Source organism: Gossypium hirsutum, chromosome D10 (assembly GCF_007990345.1).
Source record: "Gossypium hirsutum isolate 1008001.06 chromosome D10, Gossypium_hirsutum_v2.1, whole genome shotgun sequence".
NCBI classification, from domain to species: Eukaryota; Viridiplantae; Streptophyta; class Magnoliopsida; order Malvales; family Malvaceae; genus Gossypium; species Gossypium hirsutum.
Window position 1 is genome coordinate 27,933,400 of NC_053446.1, and position 21,677 is coordinate 27,955,076.

General features: G+C 33.6%; 1 protein-coding gene across 3 annotated transcripts; it reads left to right on the forward strand.

Annotated features, from left to right (window-relative positions):
• Window positions 1-3,165: 3,165 nt before the first annotated feature.
• LOC107914798 (beta-galactosidase 9) lies at window positions 3,166-20,353 on the forward strand. 3 transcript variants are annotated; one of them, XM_041102295.1, is made up of 19 exons: window positions 3,166-3,648; window positions 4,034-4,129; window positions 4,252-4,364; window positions 4,488-4,554; window positions 5,404-5,496; window positions 6,510-6,653; window positions 6,858-6,946; window positions 8,095-8,200; window positions 8,401-8,488; window positions 8,635-8,756; window positions 9,607-9,810; window positions 11,341-11,567; window positions 12,227-12,342; window positions 12,557-12,654; window positions 15,106-15,216; window positions 16,666-16,776; window positions 18,032-18,240; window positions 18,418-18,766; window positions 19,963-20,353. In XM_041102295.1, exons 1-19 carry the CDS (start codon window positions 3,460-3,462, stop codon window positions 20,101-20,103), a joined length of 2,673 nt encoding a protein of 890 aa, XP_040958229.1. In that variant the 5' UTR covers window positions 3,166-3,459; the 3' UTR covers window positions 20,104-20,353. The 3 variants fall into 3 exon arrangements, with proteins under 3 accessions (XP_040958229.1, XP_040958230.1, XP_040958231.1); XM_041102296.1 differs by lacking the exon at window positions 15,106-15,216 and having other exon boundaries at window positions 3,178-3,648; XM_041102297.1 differs by lacking the exons at window positions 18,418-18,766; window positions 19,963-20,353 and adding an exon at window positions 17,119-17,174 and having other exon boundaries at window positions 3,178-3,648; window positions 18,032-18,167.
• The last annotated feature ends 1,324 nt before the right edge of the window (window positions 20,354-21,677 follow it).

Consider the following 21,677-nt stretch of genomic DNA (forward strand, 5'->3'; position numbering starts at 1 on the left):
AGGAAAGATAAGGTACTAGATATAGGCAATTGAGGCCGAACCACTATAAATACTTGAGTCATTTTATTTTTTTCATTTCCCTAAAATGTTTTAATACACCAATTCACCCCCCACTTGGTGTATTTTGATCTCAACAGTTTTGTTGTGAAAATGGTGTTCTTTAAGACATATTAGATATTAGGAAGATAGTGTGTTATAATGTTATGTTTAAGAAGTGTTTTGGCATGGAATTGGTATGTTTTGAACAGGTTTAAATGAGGTCAAAAGTACTATTTGGCTTATTTGGATGGTTGGTTTGAAGCAAGTACCAAATGGTCAAATTTTGCCAAAAATAAATTTCTCATCTTGACATCAATCTTCCTTCATTGCTCCGTCAGCCAACAATGTATGACGTTCCAACATCAAGTGGTTTGATGTTGTGACGTGACATATTGCTTGGTGACATCACGATGTAGAGAAAATCTCGTTACAAAGTCAACCCTATATTTTTTAAACTTTGCAATTTGATCCTTGTTCGATCTTAAGTTAACTTTAGAGCTCACAAAAGCTCGTATTAAGCTCGAGAAAAGTTTAAATTTGTTTTGAATGACTTATATTATGTTAGATAATATTTTATATTTGAATTATCCATTAAAGGTTTGTAACGGTTCTGTTTTGTACTGTAGTATTCTATAGCTCAATCCCAACGATTGAGACGAGCTAGGGGTGTTATAGTACATACCATAAATTCAGACATAAAAAAAATTACAAACATTGTTGATTCAAGTGTTGTAGATTGGATATTGAATCACCTCTTGGGGCTTTGAGATCCATCTATACTTACGCATGTAATAAACAAACTGAACGATAAAACTCAATGGCACTTCCGTGGTTCAAGTGAAATAACATTAGCATTATTATGAACTAATACAATTTAAAACATAATTAGTCACAACCAATCCATTTCATAGGTTCATAGCTCATATGTCAATTATATATGTTATCTACGTTGATAAGTAATATAATCATATCATGCCGTCCTTTTAAATATCAAGAACACAATCATATTTCATTTGAATCCATATCACCTATTTGTTTTATAATCTCATCCGTTTAGAATCTATTGATTTGTCTTGTTTCCATATTGGCCTTCAAGAATTGTATAAACCGGTTTGCATAATCTTTCACTTGCTATCGTCCACATTTCTTATATATACAAAGTATACCAATTTCAATCACATTTTTTTTTCAAATATCATATAACCAATTCATGTTTTATAAACCATATTAACTCGACACAGAATAAGAACGGATACATAGATTTATTACTCTATCATCCCGGGTTGCCCGAGAACGATGACTTCTAATCGTTATACTGACATTATGGCATGCCAACTATATCTGACAAAGCTTGAACAAATAATAGAGTATCCAATGTTTCAATTTCATATCATAAACCAATTCACATATCATTATTCCATACCATTTCCATCAACAATTCATATAACATATCACATGTCATTTAGCAATTCATATCATACTCGTTTCTACTATGCTCAGACCAATTTACATCTCACCTTAATAGTTAATATGCAACAAACATGTATATGTATGTATATAAATGGAATGATCTCGAATCATAAAAGTACAAACTGAAACGTTTGTCACTCGTATACGACTCTCGTCTTTCCCTTCTCTCGCTATGGTCTGACGTCGTTTTTTGCTTCGTTTGGTAATTCAATAATAGAAACAACATCGGTTTACATCTAATTAACATTCAAATACATAGTCAAATATATTTTTCATTTTATTCAATTTAGTCTCTATATCTAAGCTACTTGTATTTTTTTTATATCTAACATCGGAACAAAATTCGATTTCACATTATTTCATTAGGGACCCTATACTTTCTGTTTATGACATAATTTCATGATAATTTTCAATTTATCAGTTTTTTCTTTAATGCTACCAAGTTATTTAACAAACTTATTTAGCTTTACAATTTAGTCTTTATCATGATCTAAGTTTATTAACTATCAAATTCAAGTCTAATTCATCAATTTCTCTATAATGAAAACTTGCTAAAAACTTAACAACAGAACAAAGTGATACATGGACCAGCTAACTCAAGCTCTAATGATAAAAAATCTATAAAAATTAAAGAAAACTAGCTTAATTACTTTATGAATTGGATGGCCCAATGTTTGTTTTTCAACCTTAGAGTTGTCTCTTTTTTTTTTCTCAACATGAATAGCATAAAATATGATGAATTCTCATCTTTCGTTCCAGTATGCTTATATTTATACTTTGATTAACTTAATTAACCATTATTAATTAATTAATTAATTAAGACATTTTATGTATTTTTATTATAAATTAAAACTAAATGGGATACACCATTATCATCTATGATAAAATGGTTAAATAACCATTTTGGTCCTTTGGATAATTGCTATCTAGGTCCCCAATCCTTTTCTAAATTAAAATTTAATAGCTATTGAAGTTTTACAATTCAGTCCTTACGCTTTAATTAACTATTTTCTCGGTTAAATTACTTAACTAAATTTCAATATATTTTCATGATAACTTCATTAATATTTATATTTCATCCTTATGGATTTGGTTTACAAAAATGGGGTTTCGAAACCGTTCTTTTCAATACCACTGCAAATCGAGCCGTTACAATTTTGTAGTTTACCTTTTTTTTTCTTTTTTTATTTGCTTAAGTGTTAATAATAGATGATGGCACTACAACATAAACATTTGGTGCTGATGTGGCACTGCCATGTCAATCCTTGATGATGATATGGCATCTATTAAAGACCATGTCAGTCTTGCCATTAAATACTAATAGTTAACATCAATCAAAGGCCTATTTGGCCAGTTTTATTTGTTCAGGGCTCAATTGGAACATCTAGTAGGGTTTTTTTTGTTTTAATTCTCTTATTTTGATGAAAGAAAAAAACGAGATAATGTCTTCTTTTCAAAGTAAAAAATGGGCATCCTCCTGCTCCAGCTTTAGATTTAGGTTGATGATGTATTAACTCTAGTAACTTTTCTCTTTCATGCTTGTATCACACCTTGTTTACTTACAAAGGGGAAAAAACACATTCTTTAAGAAAAAGAAAAAAGGCATACCCACACGTGCTTTTATTATTTAAGTAGCTTTTTACGTAAAAAGCTTTTGAAGTGAAAAATAGGAGCTAAAATATCAAACTTATCCCTTTTCTTACGTTAGCTTAGTGGACACCTTGCAAAGACCCAATCCACAAAGCTGAATCCGATGTAGAAAACTGTCCTAATCCTCAAACAACCAAATTTGCTTTTAAAATACAATTTGATCGGTAGTTGCTAAGTGGTGGCACCTTCGTCCATGCTTCACTCTTTGTCTTCTCTCCTTCTCTTCAACTTTCTGTCTTCTTCGATCTTTTTATCAATCAACAAATTGATCCATTCCCTTTTATCTCCCAGTAATTGAAGATGGTGGTTTTTGAAAACAAAGCTATTCCTAAGCTTCTTTTAGTGTGTCTCTTCGTCCAATTCTCAGTCTCCGCTGCTAATTTCTTCCAACCATTCAATGTTACGTACGACCACAGAGCTCTGATCATCGATGGTAAACGCCGTATGCTCATTTCTGGTGGAATTCATTACCCTCGTGCTACTCCTCAGGTACCATTTTTCTCCTTTCGACTCCTCCAACCATTTTTCAACTCTTAATGGAGTGATTTTCTTTCTATCTTTTTCTTCCAGTTTTTGAATTTCTTATGTTTTCCCAACTTGGGTTTTGCTTTTCAAGTTGGAAGATCAAGTTTTTTAAAATTTGAAATTTTAGGTGTAAAAGCTTGGTTTTTAGATAAGCATAAGTCTGTTACGCATGCTTTAGTTTGCATGTGGGATTCTCTCCTCTAGAAAGAAAGAAATTTATTAATTGTGTCTTTATCGGTGCTATATACGAATGAGAAATTAAGCCATGGCTGAACATTTTACTCTCCTTTTTTTCTAATACCTATATAAATTTCCCATCGTTGTCATATATTGTTGTTAATGTCATCAGATGTGGCCTGACCTGATTGCAAAGAGCAAGGAGGGTGGAGCAGATGTTATTGAAAGTTATACATTTTGGAATGGGCATGAACCAGTCAGAGGGCAGGTATGCTATTACTCTTTTGTGTCTAATCTATGGTAGATTGGTACTTACTGGGAATTCGTACTAGTTTTGACTCTTTTGGTTTAGTTAGAATCTTTATTTTTTTGTATGAATTGCTTTCTCAGTATAATTTTGAAGGAAGGTTTGATCTTGTCAAGTTTGTGAAGCTAGTGGGAGACAATGGACTCTATTTCCTTCTCCGTATAGGTCCTTATGTTTGCGCTGAGTGGAATTTCGGGTCTGACTTTGTTTTCCCATTCTAATTACTTATAAAATTATTTTCTGCTTTCTGCTGCTTTCTGTTTAATTTTCGTTCTGAATGAGGTTGATACATATTAACCAAAATAGTATTTATTTACAGAGGCTTTCCTGTCTGGCTGCGAGATATCCCTGGCATAGAGTTTCGAACAGATAATGAACCTTTTAAGGTATGGGATTTTGTGCGGATAAGAAAACTATATGTTGTTTCACCTAATAATTCTGAAATATGTAACGTTTTCCTTTTTGAAAAAAAATCTGTTATACCTCTAAGTTGAATATTTTAGGTTAATTTCCGCATGTAACAACTAGAGCATATTGAAATTTCTTATCGAATCAAAAGATTTTCTGTGCATTTTAGTTATTTTCAGCCCCTAGTTCCCATTGAAATAGGATATAGCAAAAGATGTGTTCCAAACACATGATAAACATCGATTGTCTGTCACAAATGTATTCATCATGTAAACTGTGGTTTTCTTAGCTTTTTTAGCCTTTGCCTTAAAGTGCAGATGCTTTCATTGTGTTTCTAGATTTTTTCACCTTTAGTGTTGTACTTTAATATGCACTTTCTGATGATATTTGACTGCCAAAGCTTTACCAATTTCTATATCCAGTTAATCACAACTCAGTTTTCATGAAGGGTGTGAACACATGTGCTAACAGATTAATATCTATCAAATTGCTGGTCACCCATACTCTCTTCTTTCTTGTCTTTTATTTATTTAGTCTGAAGTGTTTGAGTGGGGGCATGTTTCTAATCTTTGACTAATTATACTATGGAATTATCCTTTTTAAGTTTCCTTTTATGTTTGACTATATATATATATATATCAAAGTGCTTTTTACTATCTTGATCAAATATTGGTAGGATTATAATGATTTCTGGAGGTTGGCAAGTGAATTTCTCAAAATTTTAGTCATCTATCGGATGCTAGAAATTGAGATTTAACTTTGTATCAGTGGCCATAACAGCTCAATCTTTCTTTTGCGTGTTCATATTTTCTTGTTTTTCTCTCCAGAGGGAGATGCAGCGCTTTGTAACGAAGATTGTGGATTTGATGCTGGAGGAGAAGCTCTTTTCCTGGCAGGGTGGTCCTATTATCCTCTTGCAGGTTGTACTACAATCTAGACCTCTGTTTTATATGTTAAATAGAATAGTTGTTTCGATGAGACATAGGGATTAATTGCTAGCATGGATAAGCGCAACATTGGAATCAAATTGTCACTCCGGCCACTTTTAAACTAAATTTGAACTCGTTATATAGAAGAAAATATCATTTTGAGGAGTGAAAATATGTAGGAAGTTCCTAAACTACATTAGATATCAAATAATTCCTCAGCGATGAATGATCCTCAACAACAGCCACAGTGCTATGTCTAGTATTATCTTGTCTCTCAATACTACTTTATAAGTAAAGTTTAACATATTGTTTACTATAAAGTAATTTATTAGTAAACAAAAATTATCCAAGGTCTTATTTATTTCATTATCGATTTATTAGAACAACTTTGGCTATAGTTGAATATATTATATCATGTGAAGACTCTGAAATTTTTATCAGTAAACGAAGTAAGTGTTTTATTGGTTCTAATCATCTATCTTCTGGTTGATTTGGTATCAGAGCCACAAGTATTACATATAAAATATTTGTGTACTAGATATGCATGTTTGCTCATGCTTATAATCCGTTATAGATTTTTGGTTGTAAACACACGGTTAACTTACTTGTAGCATAGAAAGCTTAAATTTACTTTTAGGGACTAAAATAGAATTAAAACCCAATGCAAGGGAACATATCACAATAAAAATAATTCCATTTCTAAGAGACCAACTTAGTTGTTTATCCCCAAAAGAAAAATTGTCCTTGCCCAAAATATGGTATTATAGCTATTCTAGTGGCCATTTTACCTCTTGACAATTGTTAGATTGAACTCTCTAGTCTGTGAAATCTATCAATTACATATCTCACATCTATTAATTCTGACCTTCAGTTATATGGAGAAGAATATCATATGGTAATAGACTCATTTGATTTTAATTCTCTCTTAAATCCATGCGCATCCAAAGGTTGGAACAAGAATTACTTTTTCCCTAAGATTTCCTTAACTCGGATAATTTTATCAGATTGAGAACGAATATGGAAATATGGAGGGTTCATATGGCCAGAAGGGGAAAGAGTACGTCAGGTGGGCTGCTAACATGGCTTTGGGTCTAGGTGCTGGGGTTCCCTGGGTGATGTGCAAGCAAACTGATGCTCCGGGTGATATAGTAAGGTCCCTACCTTTTATTCTATGGTTGAGTTTCTATGCATTGCTTATGCATATCTAATCATGGAAGATGCCTTGATCTTTTCATTTTTAAAATTTCTAATTTTTTTACAACACTAAGATCTGAAACAACAAATCTGTGTTTATTCTTTCTTTAATTGTGCTTTACCTTCTTTTGTTTGTCTTCCTCTGTTTTCTGTTGCAGATAGATACCTGCAATAATTACTACTGTGATGGTTATAAACCAAATTCCCCTAACAAACCAACAATCTGGACAGAAAATTGGGATGGATGGTATGATCATGTCTAATGTTTTTATCTGTTTCTTTGTACTCCCTATTGTTCCTTTCTTCTTTTATTGCACTCTTTCCCTTTCGTTTCCCTCTATCCAGAAGGGGAGCATGTGGAGAAGGCAAAGGAAATTTTGTCAAGCACCTATGAAGGACATGTTTTCGGTTTGCCAAAAATAGAGGGAAAGTTGATAGCCACATCCTTGTGGCTCAGTGAACTACACTTTTGGTCTTTGTTTATGTAGGAGTTTTTTAAATTGGTGATAATTGCTACAATATTTCTGGTGTTAATTGTTCCAAAAATCCAAAGTTGGTTAAATATTTTGGTAGCATCGGTATTTTTTGAGAGAAAAAGAGTTTTTATTCTTTGTCTTGTATTTTTGTTAGTTATAGTAGCTTCTATATATTCATGCTAAAATCCTAAAACAAGAAACTATCCAAAGCATGATGTTAGACCCTAATAATGGACACTAATGCAAAATGCAATTACTTCCAAACTATCAATCAACACAAATTACTCTTAAAATATCTCTACCCAACAGTAGTCCGCATCCCTTGATTTTCACAGTATTTTAAGTGGTATGGCCTTATATTATTTAAGTTTGTGGTCTGTTGTGGTCTTTAGTCATTTAAACTTCCCCGCCTATTCTCATTCTGTTTTACTTTTGATTCTTTATAACTGAGTAGTTTTCAGATTCATTCGTTCTTTGTTTGTTGCTTAATGTTGTATTCTGTCGGATATATCCCTATGTAATGTGTGGACGAGTTATAACTCGTGTTGTCTTGCATTAGATAGAAATATAGGTATTGCGTGGACTTTATTTATGTTGGGCTGCTATACCTATTGCATTTGATTTTAGTTTGAATGCTTTGATTTAAGTAAAGCTGCTATACCTATTGCATTTGATTTTAGGTTGAATGCTTTGATTTAAGTAAAGATGGAATAAACATGCTTTTGGACTACTTGTCTTTTTCCTTCATTTCCAACTACAATCTAGACATTTCAACCTATATGCCATTAGGTTTCTTTAACATCACCAAATTATTTTATTCCATCTTATTTCTGATGCTTTATATCTTGTTAACTAACATATTTTTGCACTGCTGTAAGTTTATTTGCAATCCACTCTTATTTTTAGTTGACCTTTGTAGGTACACCTCATGGGGAGGAAGATTGCCTCACAGACCAGTTGAAGATCTTGCATTTGCAGTAGCACGTTTTTTCCAGCGTGGAGGGAGCTTGATGAACTATTATATGGTAAACTAGTTAACAACTGAGTTTTGTCAGAAATTGTCAGAAAAGTCTCACTTTCTAGTATGCAGTTAGCATTTATAAGGCTGTGTAAGAGCTATGATTGGATCTTTCTAGAAATAGCATTATTTATGGTCTAGTGCATATGACATTATTAGGTCATCTGGTCCAATACTACATATTGACAAGCCTGGTGATGGTTGCAGTATTTTGGTGGGACAAACTTTGGCCGTACTTCCGGTGGGCCCTTCTATATTACTAGTTACGATTATGATGCTCCAATTGATGAGTATGGTAGGTAGAACAGGAAAATGCCAAAAATCATTAATCAGTAACTCTTAGTGATTGAAGCATAAGTACTGGCTCATAACTTTACAACTCTAAGATCAAATAGAGCCGGGACATTAAGCCCAAAACTTGACTGATGCCTTTGTCTCTAGGTTTACGAAGTGAGCCAAAATGGGGACACTTGAAAGATCTTCATGCTGCTATTAAGCTCTGTGAACGTGCTCTAGTGGCTGCTGATTCACCTCAGTATATGAAATTGGGACCAAGGCAGGAGGTTTGTGCTAGGAGGTTTCTTTTTTTTATTTTGTTTTATTTTTATTTTTATTTTTTATTAACTTCTTGCTCCACTGTGTTATGTATCAATTAAATACTGGATTAAATAAATTGTTTCTAAGTCAATGTGTCCATCTGGACTTTACATAAAAGAAATATATCCTGTTTTTCCATGCGAGTTACTTCAGCTTGCAATTAGTAGTGTTCTCATCGGAGTAAGGTTGCGTTGTTTGTTAGAGGTGGTGATAAGGTAGGTTGGTCTGATTGGAGTTATTTTAGTTTGAGGCAAATCCAATTTGGATTGTTTACTTCTCTGACTTCTCTGAGTAAGCCTTTCTCTCTCTTTTTTTATTTTTTTGTTGCTCTCCCCTCTGCTAGAGATGGAAACCAGTTGGTTTTATTGAGTCTTGCATTGAGTTGGATGGACTGTTTGACTGAGGTCTTCTTTTGCCACCTCTATTCCTGTCCAATACGATCTGGTTAAAGAAGTTAGGAAAGAAAATGGTTATGGTTCGTCAACTAGCTAAATGTACAACTTAAAATCCTATACAAAAATATCACTTATCAATAAATTACTAGACATATGAGACAATGTTTCTCCATAAGGTTGCACAGGTGATGCTAGAAATTTTGCAGTACACTAGTACTGCAGCATAGAAGTTACTGACATCCTTTTGGCTAAGGCATGTAGACAAGAACAGAAAACACAAAAAAGAGGGGCACTATCAAACCTCTATGTTTCTAAATATGTTATCATATCATGCTGATCAACTGAAATTGTTTCCTCTTTCTGAAAATTTTCTTTCTCTAATTTTACGTCTGGTTTAATGTGAGTCGGTAACAACATGCAGGCACATGTATACTGGGAAAATACCCAGAGTGCTGTTCTGAACACTACCCTTTCTGAAAGTCAAAGTGCATGCTCTGCTTTTCTTGCAAACATTGATGAGCATAATACTGCGACCGTAATATTCCGTGGTAAATCATACTCTTTGCCACCGTGGTCTGTGAGCATTTTACCTGACTGCAGTAATGTGGCATTCAACACTGCAAAGGTTTATTTTTCAACTTTAGAAGTTTGAGTTATTTTGATTGTTTTGATGCTTGTAATCTGTTTGTTCTAATTGCTAGATTTGAGTGCTTAGTTCTGAAAGCAGGAACCAACTGATATAGTACTACTCTATGAATTATCTCACTTTATGAATCAAATTCTACCTCTTTATTCTGTGCACAAAAATTACTTGTATCTTTATTATAGTCCTTTGTAAAAAAATTTGGCAATCACTTCTGTATCAAATTCCTGGAAGCTGCCATTGCTGCTTCCTTTTTTGTCTCAAATTACTGACATTCATACATGTCACATAGCTTCTACTAAAATAGTCTGCTTTGACAAAAAAAGTTGTGCTTTAGTTTGTTAGCTTCTTCCTTAAATGCTAAGAAAGCTTCCTCCTTTTCTTTTACAAATTAGGTTAACTTTGTGTTATGGTTGCAATTGAGATATATGAAATGAGCAAGAGCTAGTTTAGTATTGTTTTTGAAAACTGTTGTGAAGAAGTGTTTTTGTTAAGTTTGGTTGAAGATTTAAGTGTTCAGTATTGCTGTCAAAAAGTGCTTTTGAGAAGATAAAATGTTCATTTTAAACATGATGTTGTAAAGTAAAAAATATCCATTTTAATTTAATCAAAATTTTTGATATTATGATATATGAAATATATAAACTTAAATTATAATAGAACTATAAAAATACTTTATTGTAACTCATTATTAATATTTTGATATATGAAATATACATGTTAAATGCTTTTTAAACAATTAATATAATTTATTTTTAAAATTTAATTTGAATATATAAATCCTATTTTAGATATTTAAATGACATACAAAAATAATCCTTATAAATTCAAATACTATATATTTTAAATAAATTTCAAAAGGGTAAATGAAAGGAACTTAATTTTGGTGATGATAAATGAGGGAAAATAAATAATTTAGCTCAAAAGTGATTTTTCAAAAGCCAAAAGCTAGAAATTTAACCTTTCCAAAAGTACTTTTTGCAGTTTGAAAAACACTTTTAACTTCAAAAAAGCTATCTGTTTAGCCTTAGTTATGGTTTGAAAAGTGCTTTCCATCCAACTTGTTCAATTGGTTGCATCAGCCAATCCAATTTTTTTTTTCAAAGTTCAAACATTAAAATGTAAATAAATATTACATATATTTGATAATTAACAGAAAACTGTATTTAGCTTAATGGTGTAGTCTTAACATGAAACTGAGAGGTTAAAGGTACAAATCCCGTTAATACAAAATAAAATCTGAGGCTTGATGCGGTTTTTGACCTTTTCTATTATTACGAGTTTATATGCTAGACACAGGATTCTGATTCCTGGTTCAAACAGTTTTGCCTTTTTTTTTCACCTTCTGTAACTTCTCTTTTATCTTTCATGTGTCTAAACTTCTATTATTTCCAGTTTTTATATAGTTGCTAGACTAGACAGGGCTCTAGTTCCCGGTTCAAACAAGTTTGTTTCTTATTCATATTTCTAAACTTCTGTAACTCCTCCATTATCTTTCATATTTCTAAACAGGTTGGAGCACAAACTTCTGTGAAACTGGTAGAGAATGCCCTATCTCCAAAAATATCTGCACCTGAACTTGTCATGACCAAAAATGAGGTTTCCAGTATCTCAGAATCCTGGATGTCTGTAGAGGAGCCAATTGGTATATGGAGTGAGAGCAATTTTACCGTTCAAGGCTTGTTGGAGCATTTGAAAGTGACAAAGGATGAATCTGATTATCTCTGGCATATGACCAGGTTAACTATGGTCTACTCTTGGATTACTCCACCCTAATTCATCTTTCCCTTTTCTGTTTGGTTGTCATTTCTATTAAGTTCCCTCCTTTTAGAACCTATATCTTGGGGACTGAAATGATACTCGAGCATCATTTTGCTAGCTGTCTTATTATTCTGTTGGCCGAATATTTGCAGTAAAAAATTGCTTCCTTCATCTTTTCCTTTTCATTGACCCGTAATAAATTGGGAGATGGGGTTATGTGACTATTATTTTCACCATTTTTCCGTAAAACAATAAAAATCTCATAAGTCACAATCTTTGTCATTGTACCATCTCTTCTTGAATCTACTCATTTCTACCTTTTATTAATAAACTGATGTTCAACTTAACAGTTTAAATTTGATTTCACTAATGGTCTTTAGTCAAGAATACCGAAAAAGTATTTTTTATGAATGAATCTTGTTTTGGGACTCCTAAATGAGCAGAAAGTTTTAGTAGCCTAATATATCTCTTTTAGGGTTGGGAGGAAGGACATGGGGTTTATCTTTATTTTTTGCATTACCACAAATGTGGTGGATTTTAGTTTGCTGGTGGTAACCACTTTAGACTAAACACTTTCTTGTATCTGTGCATCTTAAATTCCTCATTGATGCCTCTTTATTCTATATCTGGGATGCAGAATATATGTTTCTGATGACGATGTTGCATTTTGGGAGGAAAATAAAGTTAGCCCCACTCTTGTAATTGATAGCATGCGTGATGTATTGCGGATATTTATTAATGGGGAGCTTATAGGTAAATTTCCTTAATGTGGTTGTATATAACTGCTTTCATGTCAATGCATGATCATGTATCTTCTCCCTGCCCCTTGCTCTTTATTTCCATTTATGCACTTCATTGCGTTTTAAAAGAATGCGTTTATTGAAATTCTTATCCTTTTAAGTTCTAAATACACTATGTAACTGAAGTTCTCACTAATATGTTTGCTTCTTTGCTTCTGGAACTGAAGGCAGCGTAAGTGGTCACTGGGTCAAGGTGTTGCAGCCTGTCCAATTTCAACAAGGTTACAGTGATTTAATGCTGTTATCTCAGACAGTTGGTTTGCAGGTAAAAACTGGTTATGTTTGTCCACAATATCTGAATATCATCTTTTAAAATCATGTGATGGTTAAGGCATATGCTTGTCTATAAGGTGATGCCTAGCCTAATGGTAAAACCTTACTAGGATGCTACAAAGGCTTACTTCAAATCTGGTGTTCAGATCGATGTAGTTGTGAACTTGCAGCTATTGATTTGGGTAGATGATAGGTTCTTTCAAGTTTTAGATGCCACTCGTATGAGATTGTCATTTAAAAAGGTGGGGGGGGGGGGACTGAGAAAGGAGAAATTTGCCCAATTAGAAGATTATTGCTACAATTGAAAGTGAAACAGAAATGCCTCACTGCCTGATTCTGGAATCTATGCTCTAGAAACTCTTGCATCCGGATTTTTTGCACTTGAAGTACAGAACACCAGAACAAAATCTGAAGTTCTATTTCTTGCATCTCATTTATCCCTCTCCCTGCACCCAAACAAAAGCATAACACTATTAGGTGCCTCATTTTCTAGAAAAGGTTCATCTACTTTTGGTGTAACTGAGTGTGAAATGAATTTAATGTTGTCACCTCAAGAAGCAAGTAGCTTGCTTTCTAAGGAGAGGTATGTAGTGGATTAATTCAGTAACTAATCTGCATGAATGTATAAATTATTGATTTTGTTGTGTGGTAAAGCTGTTTTTATGTTTTAAAATTTTGCTATAAATTATTGCATTTTTAATACAGTCTATACCTTTCTTCTCTTCATTTTTCCCTTTCTTTTACTTGGACGACACTTGATACTTAAAAATTCTCAAGGTACTCCAAATAAATTTCTTTTTCAGTGTCCATTCTACTTAAGTTATTGTCCACATTATTTACTCTTTCTTGCTTCATTTCCTTCCCTCTATAACCTCTCTATTTGTCTTTTACCATATGCTACAGGCTGCAAAGTAACTTGTTAATTTATGGTTCAAAATTTTCTGATGAGTTTCTTTGAAAGGATCCAGATCCATTTTATCCCTTCTAAAGGAAATAACATTTCTACCCTATTTCTTTGCATGTCACATGTAAAGTGATCAAATAAATATGTTATGTTTGTTCATGTCATTAATAGTTTAAAAAAAGGAAGATTTTCTTGACATATTTCCTATTAGTGTAGAAAACTGAAGGAAGCACCTTTTTACCAGCAGCATATTATGAGTTGTTGCTGGTTTTCCCCCCCTCAAACATATCATAAGACTGACGTTGTTGGTTGCAATATCAATGTGAGAAAATTCATTGATGGTATTGAAGTGTAATAAAGTGATAGTGGTAATATTATTGCATCTAGTTGTTTGTATAGAATGTAATATGGTGGACGCATAAGTAATTGGACAAGAAAGATCCAGTCCTTTTCTAAGACTGGAGTTTGGTCAAAGGTTTTTGTTAGGCATCCAACCTAAACCAATTCGTAGGTGGAGAGGTCCAACTTGAAAATAAGACCATGAGAAACCCAAGACTTGATAGATGTAGGGCAACACTACACACTCCTCCCTAACTTGTATCTCAATAAAGGCCTACACATGGACAACTTCACAATGGATGGTCAACCTCACATGGGGTTAGGCAGGAAGACATGCTTTGCTACCATCTTAATCTTCCAAACTAAAACCAATTGACTATAGGTAGAGAAGCCCAACTTGCCTATAAGACCAGAGGAAACGAAGACTAATAGATATGGGACAACATCGCTTAATAGTCCCCTCATGGTTTTTGACCATCATTTATTGGAATTCAATATTTGATTGCCTATTTATAAATTAAAGATGATTGACCATCAGTCAATCCTTCAAACTTATGTATGATTTATAAATCAATATTTGAAAGAAGCCAAAATCCTCCTTTTGGCTTTTTGATTGACATCTACAGATACTCAAATTTTTTATTCCCAGTCATTAATCATACATCATTTTGAAGGATTGATGGATATTAAGCTTGTCTCTAATCCTTCTTCCACATTTTCTTGTTACATTGGCTGCAGTAAAATATATGGTTAAACTACTAAATCTCTGGGATGTTTCTAAATTGTATTTGTAGTGTTGTGCACAGTTTAAAGTTAAGTGTCTGGAACTATTTGCAAGGGAGGTTTTTATGTTTATAAGTTTATTTTGTGCACTAATGTTTTGCAAGTTGGGGTTTAGAAAATTTTAAGAGAGTTCCATAGTGCTCACAAAAAAGAAATATAAAATTTGATAGCATCGAAAATCTATCTTCTGATTTACAATATGAATCATATTCTGTTTGACTGAAGCAGATTCATTGCCATAGGTCATTTGAGATGTGCAATATATTAGTTTTGTTGATTTCTAGTCACTTCAGTGACATAATGTTTTTAGTCTATATGGTTTCTCAATTTTGTATTCTTATTTACGAACTTGTCAAAATGGAATGGTGATTGTGGATTTCTGATGCCATAGCATTAAATTTTGCAATGATGATACAGAATTACGGTGCCTTTCTAGAGAAGGATGGTGCTGGGTTTAGAGGACAAATTAAGCTTACTGGATTTAAAAATGGGGATATTGACCTTTCTAAGGCCTCATGGATCTACCAGGTTTGTATTTAATAATTTTACTCTACTCTTTCACCTCTTCTGATTTATAACTGTTTTCAACTAGTCATCTTTTCTGTGTTTATTGTAGATATACATAAAATTAATTTGTTGTTTCATACCTTTAGTGATTATTTAGTAACGGTAGTAGGTTTTTTTAGGCTTTTTCCTATGATGCTGTTCATGTATTTTCAATGTTTTCTGATAAAAAAAATAATAAGCAATCCAAGAAGGGGGTGAGATTGATAGAAACTGGAAACAGATTCTTCAGCATCCTTTTAGACTGTAGCTTAATGTAAGCCCTAAAACGTATTCAAAAGTATAAATTCTTCTTTGTGACAACGGGTTAGCACAAAAATACACAAAATACAAATAGACAGACATCAGAAGGTGAGACTTATGGAGGACGGCTTTAAACTTGAGATAGCTTTGTGGTGAGCTCTCTTGACCTTAAACAGCTACTTGACAAGTCATGATGAATTGGAAGCTTATCCTTTTCTTGGGAAAAATGCATCCTTTTTATAGTATATAAGAGGTTATTTTTGTTACAACAATATAGGAGCTTGTTCACTGTATTTTTTGTCTACCTAAGTTTTGAAGTTCCAGGCTTGAACTTGAAATTAGAAGGATGAGTAAAAATACTTGTAAAAACTAAGACCTCTTCAAAATAAGCAAAAAATTTTCCTTTCCTTTGCTAAAAATAAGTCATGGGAGTGGTTAAATATTACCGGTTGGAATTAGTTTATTGCTGACTGATATACTAAAATATGGTGAAAAAATATTTCTCCTACCAAACGTAGTATGAGTTCTTTAACGTGCTCTTTAGAATTGGAAGCTCACTGAATTTGAAACAGATGTTAGGAAATATTCTGAATTTAGTACTTAAATTCGACAAAAGGATTGCATCTCAATAAAATCAATGACCTAGGATATTCTCCTTTCCAAAGAAGAGAACTTGACTTTTGGCTTAAAGAAACTTTGATAGAAGGGACAATCTTGCTTGAAGAATTCCTCTGCTAGAGCAGTCTGTCATAAGAAAAAGCTAATTTATTAGCTTTGTATTCATTTCCATTTGACTTCTTCATTGATGTATTTTAATGAAAATCATGGGATGTATGGTCTTCACTCTTGACGCCTGCCTCATTCTTTATTTTGCTTATACATGAATTTTCTTTGAATATGAAATGAACAAATGCCTCTATTATTAATAGAAGCTCAATGTTTCAAAGATGATCATAGAGTTGAACATATATTTGCAAATGGTTAAAACTCTGCAGACTATGTAACTCAATGTTGATTTGTGGTTGGTCTCTTATATACTATAAACTCCATTGTGGTTGGTTTCTTTTCTGCAATTATGAACTGGATATTTCTTCTACCTTTTTGTTTCTCCTGAAGGAAGAAAATGGCAAGGAAAACATTCAGTTGCTGGTTGTTTTTCTTTTATTCTAGGTTGGCCTGAAGGGTGAGTTCCAGAAAATATTCACCATAGAAGAAAATGAGAAAGCAGGATGGACAAACTTGAAGCTTGATGCTACTCCCTCCACATTTACTTGGTACAAGGTAAGTTTATTCCTTGAACAGTTTCAATTAACATAGTGCTTACAAGGATGGGATATTATTACATGCTTTCTTCGTCATAGGTACTATCAAAAGTAGTGGTGTTAATTCATATGACATTGGCCTTTAAAATATCCTCCTTTTCTTTGTTGGAAAGTGCTATGACATAAATATACAACTTATGCATAAATAAAAGGTTTAAAGCTAAAATAAATGGTTATATATTTATTTCATTGAACATTCAAGCACATTAAGTAGAGATGTCCATTCTTCTGTATATCTTTCTTTTGGTTTTTCTCATTACCTATACCAACAACAATAAACTACACTTTTCCGACCATGTAGGAATGGCTATGTGGACCATATTGCAACAAGGAGCTCTATTTAAAATAATATGTGCAGTAAGTTTAGTAAAACGTAGGTTCTTTTCATAGTTTCCATCCAGGGTATTTTTGGCGCTCCTCTCCTCTTAAAATTAGCGTTATTTGGAAATTTACATCTTCTCAGGTTCGTTTGAAGCTGTCCATAAGAAACCATTTTAATTGTGTTTTCCTTTTTTTGTTTATTAAATGAAACCCACCTTCTCTTAAGCATTTTTTTTCTTAATTTTATCTTTCCTTGTATAACCGCATACCAAATGTTGCATTCTCATCGTAGACATGCTTTTTTCTTGCATGTCTTAATGCTTAATTGCCTAACATTCAGTCCCTCATGACATTGCTAGTTTTATTTCTGTCATATAAAAATTTCCATCAACTTTTGGTGGAATTGTGGTCACACGAGACTCCTAACGATTTTTCTTGCCTAACCAGTATGATAGAGAATTATTTCTTTCCCTCCTTTTTGACCTCATTCCATGTCATTTTTCACTGCTCCAAAGCATTGGAATATCATAGGGGAATTTCTCAATGGCTTTGTTTCATTGCCTCATTTCTTATATTTGCGTTCTTGATTGATGGCTATATGGCAATCATGATATCCCAATGATCTGATGACTGGGAAAGAAATTATTGGAACCACAACCACCATTTTGCTCATCTCAATTAGAGTTCATCACTGGCAGCATATTGTTTGTGGCATCATTGTTTTTCTAATTCTTTTTCCTGTTAATATGAACGCTTGTGCTCCTATTGCACATATCTGAATGTATATCATCTTTTTATTTTGATTTTAGCTTTTCCCCTATTATCCATCTCATTTCTATTCCTTTGAAGTAAAGTTTACTTACATGCATCCCTTCTATCCCCAATTCAAGCAGGCATACTTTGATTCTCCCGATGGGTCAGAGCCCATTGCTATTGACTTAGGAAGCATGGGAAAGGGCCAAGCTTGGGTCAATGGCCATCATATTGGAAGATACTGGAATCTGACTGCCCCAAAAGATGGATGTCCGGATAGCTGTGATTATCGTGGAGCATATGGCTCCAACAAGTGCATGACAAATTGTGGGAAGCCCACTCAAACCTGGTATTATTTCCACTGAAAGTATATGTAAATCAATGGAAAGTTAACTAGTATCCCATTTTGAAAATTGGTGTACTAATTGTGTGCTTAATCCCTTTATGCATTTAAATTGGATAGTTGCTACGGGAAAGGGCATTTTGTGTCCACCTTGTGATACATGTGCTATTGTTCAATCACCAGGTACCATGTGCCAAGATCATGGTTACAGGCATCAAACAATTTACTTGTGATATTTGAAGAAATTGGTGGGAACCCATTTGAGATTTCAGTCAAATCACGTGTGCCTCGAATTCTCTGTGCTCAAATGTCCGAGTCCTACTATCCACCTCTTCGAGAATGGCTTCATCTAGATCTTATTGATGGAAAAGTCTCCATAAGTGACATGAAACCACAGATTCACTTGCAGTGTGAAGATGGGCATATAATCTCCTCTATAGAATTTGCTAGCTATGGAACTCCTCATGGAAGCTGCCAGAATTTTTCTAATGGCAATTGCCACTCTCCAAATTCATTGTCTGTGGTATCCGAGGTATATATTTTACTTAATAAAAAAAAGTGTTACATCTTTAAGAAGTTCTTAATTGATCAATATTAACTTGAAACATGATCATAATGAGAAAATGAGTTGGAGGCTAAGACTTAGGTATCTGTCAGGTATGAAATGAAAATGGTGGAAATTGAATTAGATAGTGAATAAGATATGAAATGAAAGCTTAATGACTCTATTTTTACATAAAAGAAACAGAGCAAGCAAAAGAGTTATACATTTTGAGATATTTGAATTTTGGTGAGGCAGGGTCGGATTGATTTCGGAATCCATTAAAAATTGTACAAAAATAATTATGAGTTATAATTTATATGCTTAGAATCCTTAATGAGTCTATTTTCAAAGGAAAGAAACGGAAATATCATCCGAATTCTCTACAATGAGATAATTCATTTTTAGTGAAGAGAGATCAGAGATGTTGAGCAGTGAAACAGGGGTGACTTTAATGAATAAACTGTAGATGAGAAAATGAGTTGGAGGCTAAGACTTAGGTATCTGTCAGGTATGGGTATGTATTCTACACAGGTATTGCCCATTTTTTCCATGTTTTTCCATTTATTTGGAGGGGCATATTCCCATACCCTTGTTCTTATATGCATCAGACACGATCTTGAACACAGGTATATCAAGAAAAATAGAGAGTTGTAGCAATAGAGGTTTGAGGTATAGAAAAACATGGTAGCTGTTTATTTAGAAAGGCGTCTGGTCGATACTGTGATTGAAATCATTTTAAGATATTTCAATAGGAGTTAGAGCTACATATTCATTCCTCCTAAACGCTAATAAAGGATGACATAACCAGAGATGCAAACTGCAGAAATATGAATAGGAGAATTACTGAGCTTTATTAAGTTCATTTGTGAGAATACTCTTGGATTTGCAGACTTGCAGTTTTGCAAATGCATTATGGGCTCTAAAAACATGTTTCTTCAACAACTTTGTTGATAGTTTCGATAATGTTGATAAACTTATTGAACTGAGTGACCTGAATGGTTCTGATATGGAAGAAAATACTCTTTAGTTCACTGAATTTATGTGAAAAGGTTTGCCAGTGCTAAGTTGTATGACTCTTGCATACTGCTCAAATATTGGAAGTGTGGTTCTTACCATTTTTTAACATTGTATGTTATTTTCCCATTCCTGATGTTAATAATGTCTTCGTTGTTCAACTTTTACAGGCTTGTGTAGGAAGAAACAGTTGTTCCGTTGAAGTTTCAAACGCTGGTTTTGGAAGTGACCCTTGCCGGGGTGTTCTCAAGACATTGGCTGTTGAAGCTAGATGTGTGTCAACATCAACTATTGGAGTCTCCCAGTTCTAATTCGACAGGAGGGTGATGCAATGAAGATAGTTGTTGTTAACCGGGTAACTACCTCTGCTTAGTTGCAAACCAGTTGCAATGAGCATTTCAGTTACATCGTTTGTACAAGATTTCAGAAGCTTGTATGTTCAGACATGTTTTCTGAATAATGCCGGTATCAAGCAATTCCTGTACTATATGTATGTAATAATGCGGTGAACTCTATATCTGAAGTTTAATGTTGTAAATAAACTGTATATAGTTTATATCATGGCAATCTGAAACACAATAAACACTGGCCTTCCTGCTTCTTTCCCTAATAATACTTTGATAACACGAATTGGATGGAGGTGAAATTGATGCACAACAGTTTCAGAGCATTGTTTCAAATGGCATACAGAATTTAGTTTCAGGGTATTGCCAAGCACAATAGGAGTCTCAAGATTGAGTGAAGGTGAGAGGATGGTATATAAGCATGGCTAGTTGAAACTGTCGCCTATCGCATCTTCATCTCTTTCAAGTTCTGCTCTGGATTGTTGGTATTACACACAAACCGGCCTTGGGGCAAGGTAACGAGTGTGAAATTGGATTGGTGGATTGTTAAATATGCCTAGTCTTGTTACGGTCCCAAACAAATGAAGCAATATGTTGGGGGTCTCGTTCTTGCCTTCCTGATATCATTTCAAAGCCAGAATCGGTGTTTATTTTATTTCATAACAGTCATAGACATTGGTAAATTATGTTTATTCTTTGACCAATTTCCCTAAAAAAGGCAACGGTGTCTGCCCGTTTTCTTCATCCACATATGAAGTGAAAAGAAGCCTAGAAAGGAAAATTCTGGTTACTACAGAAACTCTGACGTTGTTCCAAAACTAGAAGAAAAGCAGTATCATGGACAACTACAAGCCTGTCTACAAAACCAAGAAAGAAGAAAAGGAAAAGCCTAAATATGGAAGACAACCTTATGTTGTTAAAACAGTGCCAAAACGTGAAGAAAAGCCTTACTACGGTACAAAACCGTAAGAAAAGAAAAGCTTAGAGACTGGAAAAGCTCTCCATTGCAGGCCTGCAATTTTCCCACTAATGTCAACAAAGCCATTGAAGGTGCTCTTTTTTCTGTGTTTGCGTGTTCTGAAAATTTGATCTTCTGTTTTGATGTTGGAGGTAGCAACTCGAGTTGATTCTCTTTTATTTTTGGAACGGAACATTGTTGCTTGATGATGTTTTATTGGTGGGTTTATATTTGATATATTGTTAGTGTGCAAATCCATACATCTGACAGTAAATCGCATGGAGATACCTCATTAGTAGAGTGCAATCTCTGCATATTGGATGTTAGAACAATATAAAATCACCTAATCTACTTGCATCCTTCTCCATTTCTATAAAGAAAATTGAAAGAACAAATAACAAAAATAATGAGATGTTAATTTTCATAGCCTTCTCAAGCCTCTAAGCATCTTGTGAGTTTCCATATTAAGTGTAAATCCCGTTTGGAGCATTTCGTCAGCAAGCCTCAAAATCTCTTTACTTTTACTCTTCGCATACCCATTGATCAACATCTTATAAGCCCTGGGTTCCCATTGAATCAAAGA